Source organism: Cervus canadensis, chromosome 22, assembly GCF_019320065.1.
Source record: "Cervus canadensis isolate Bull #8, Minnesota chromosome 22, ASM1932006v1, whole genome shotgun sequence".
In the NCBI taxonomy this organism is placed as follows: domain Eukaryota; kingdom Metazoa; phylum Chordata; class Mammalia; order Artiodactyla; family Cervidae; genus Cervus; species Cervus canadensis.
In genome coordinates, this window is record NC_057407.1 from 59,365,931 (window position 1) to 59,367,991 (window position 2,061).

Below are 2,061 nucleotides of genomic sequence, written 5' to 3' on the forward strand. Positions count from 1 at the left end.
TAATTGTAAATTGTAGATATACGGAGCACTAAGATGACTTATCAGACTCACATGGAATTGGAGCCAGGAGAAGAATCCAGAGCCCATGTAGACAGCCCAATGTTTTATGGGTAAATTAAAAGTTGACTGATAGGTGTTTACGAGTGAGAGAAACTAGATGTCTGAAGAGGTAGAAAGCATCATTTAGGAAGAATTAAAAACAAACAAACAAACATTAAATCAACTACAGGGCAAAAGTACCAAGGACATGCTCCACAATCACCATAACTGCTCTGTTTTTGTTCTAAGACATTCCGACAATAACTCTTTCCTGATTAACAAGTATCGTTCTTTATCTTTGCAGGCAATTCAGGCCCCAGGAAGGTGGGAGTTTGTAAATGAATCTCATGGCTCCCAACAACGTGACTGAATTTGTTCTCTTGGGACTCACACAGAATCCATACTTGAAGAAAATACTCTTTGTTGTCTTTTTGTTCATTTTCTTGTTCACTGTGCTGGCCAATCTGTTCATTATCATCACCATCTCCCTCAGTCCCACACTTTCTGCCCCCATGTACTTCTTTCTCACTCACTTGTCTTTTATAGATGGCATCTTCAGCTCTGTCACCACCCCCAAAATGATCATTGACCTGCTGTACCAGAGGAGAACCATCTCCTGGGGTGGCTGCCTGACTCAGCTCTTTCTGGAGCACTTCCTGGCAGCATCAGAGGTCATTGTTCTCATGTCCATGGCCTACGACCACTACGTGGCCATCTGCCAGCCTCTGCACTACATGGCTGTCATGCGACAGCCAGTCTGCCAGCTCCTGGTAGTGGTGGCCTGGATCGGAGGGATCCTACATGCCACTGTGCAGATGTTATTCACTGTGGACTTGACCTTCTGTGGCCCCAATATTATTAACCACTTCATGTGTGATTTCTTTTCACTGTTGGAAATTGCCTGCAGCAACACTTACAGGCTGGGAATGGTAGTGGCCACTAACAGTGGGGGCATGTGTTTACTTATTTTTTTAATGCTGCTCATCTCCTACATAGTCATCCTGAGCTCCCTGAAATCCCAAGGTTCTGAAGGACGGCGCAAAGCCCTCTCCACATGTGGCTCCCACTTTACAGTAGTGGTGCTCTATTTTATCCCTTGTATTTTCACTTATACCCGTCCGGTGATCAGTTATCCTGAAGACAAGTTGGTGAGTGTGTTCTTTGCAATCCTCACTCCCATGTTAAATCCTATCATTTACACAGTGAGAAACACAGAGGTGAAAAATGCTGTGAGGAGTTTGTTGAAGAGGAGAGTAGTGTAGCTGTTCATGATGCCAATTAGAGAATGATTTATATGCATTGATAACCTTGAACCTATTGTAAATTATGATAGAAAATAAAATACTTTTCAGAACATTGACAGAAAAAAAGCCTCTGAAACTAATATTTGTTGATAATTTAGTATTGGCTAGACATATCTTAGGCATTTTTGTAAGTTTTAATATACTTTCTAGAGACTAACACACACACACACAAACTTCAATATTAATGTTCACAGCCACAAGATAGATAATAAAGAAAATGTAAGCCATTAGTTTGATGATTGTAGAGTGTATCATTCTTAACTGTAACTGCTACTTTATTAAGTTTTCCATATATCCTACTTGGATAAAATTGACTTTTCTATAGACCATTGATCTCTGAACTTTTTCTATTTTAGCTTAGCTTGTGGTAAAGCAAATAAGGGATAAAAATTGTTTGATAGATACCAAGGGAAGGGGCAGTTTCATGAAGGAATCACAGCTGAATTTTTTTCTGCACTATGAAATCATCAAAATCAAAAGAGAGACACCCACAGTAGGAGGAATGAATAATTCACAATCTATCTACAATTATTTTTTGGCACAAACATTATACAGGAAGTTTTAAATTAACCTTAACTGTCTCTTATTTTCTTAAATATCCTCATGGTTCACATTTTTCTTGAATATAATAGAAATGTTTTCATCTCCATAGCAAGATTTGAGGAACCATTTGAAACAAGAAGAGTAAACACCTTTTATAAATTTTTTTTTTTTTATT

General features: G+C 38.7%; 1 protein-coding gene across 1 annotated transcript; it reads left to right on the plus strand.

Moving 5' to 3' along the window:
- Nucleotides 1-377: 377 nt before the first annotated feature.
- Nucleotides 378-1,301, plus strand: LOC122424650 (olfactory receptor 4C13-like). The gene has a single exon (XM_043442697.1). The coding sequence runs from the start codon at nt 378-380 to the stop codon at nt 1,299-1,301; it is 924 nt and encodes a 307-aa protein (XP_043298632.1).
- Nucleotides 1,302-2,061: the final 760 nt, after the last annotated feature.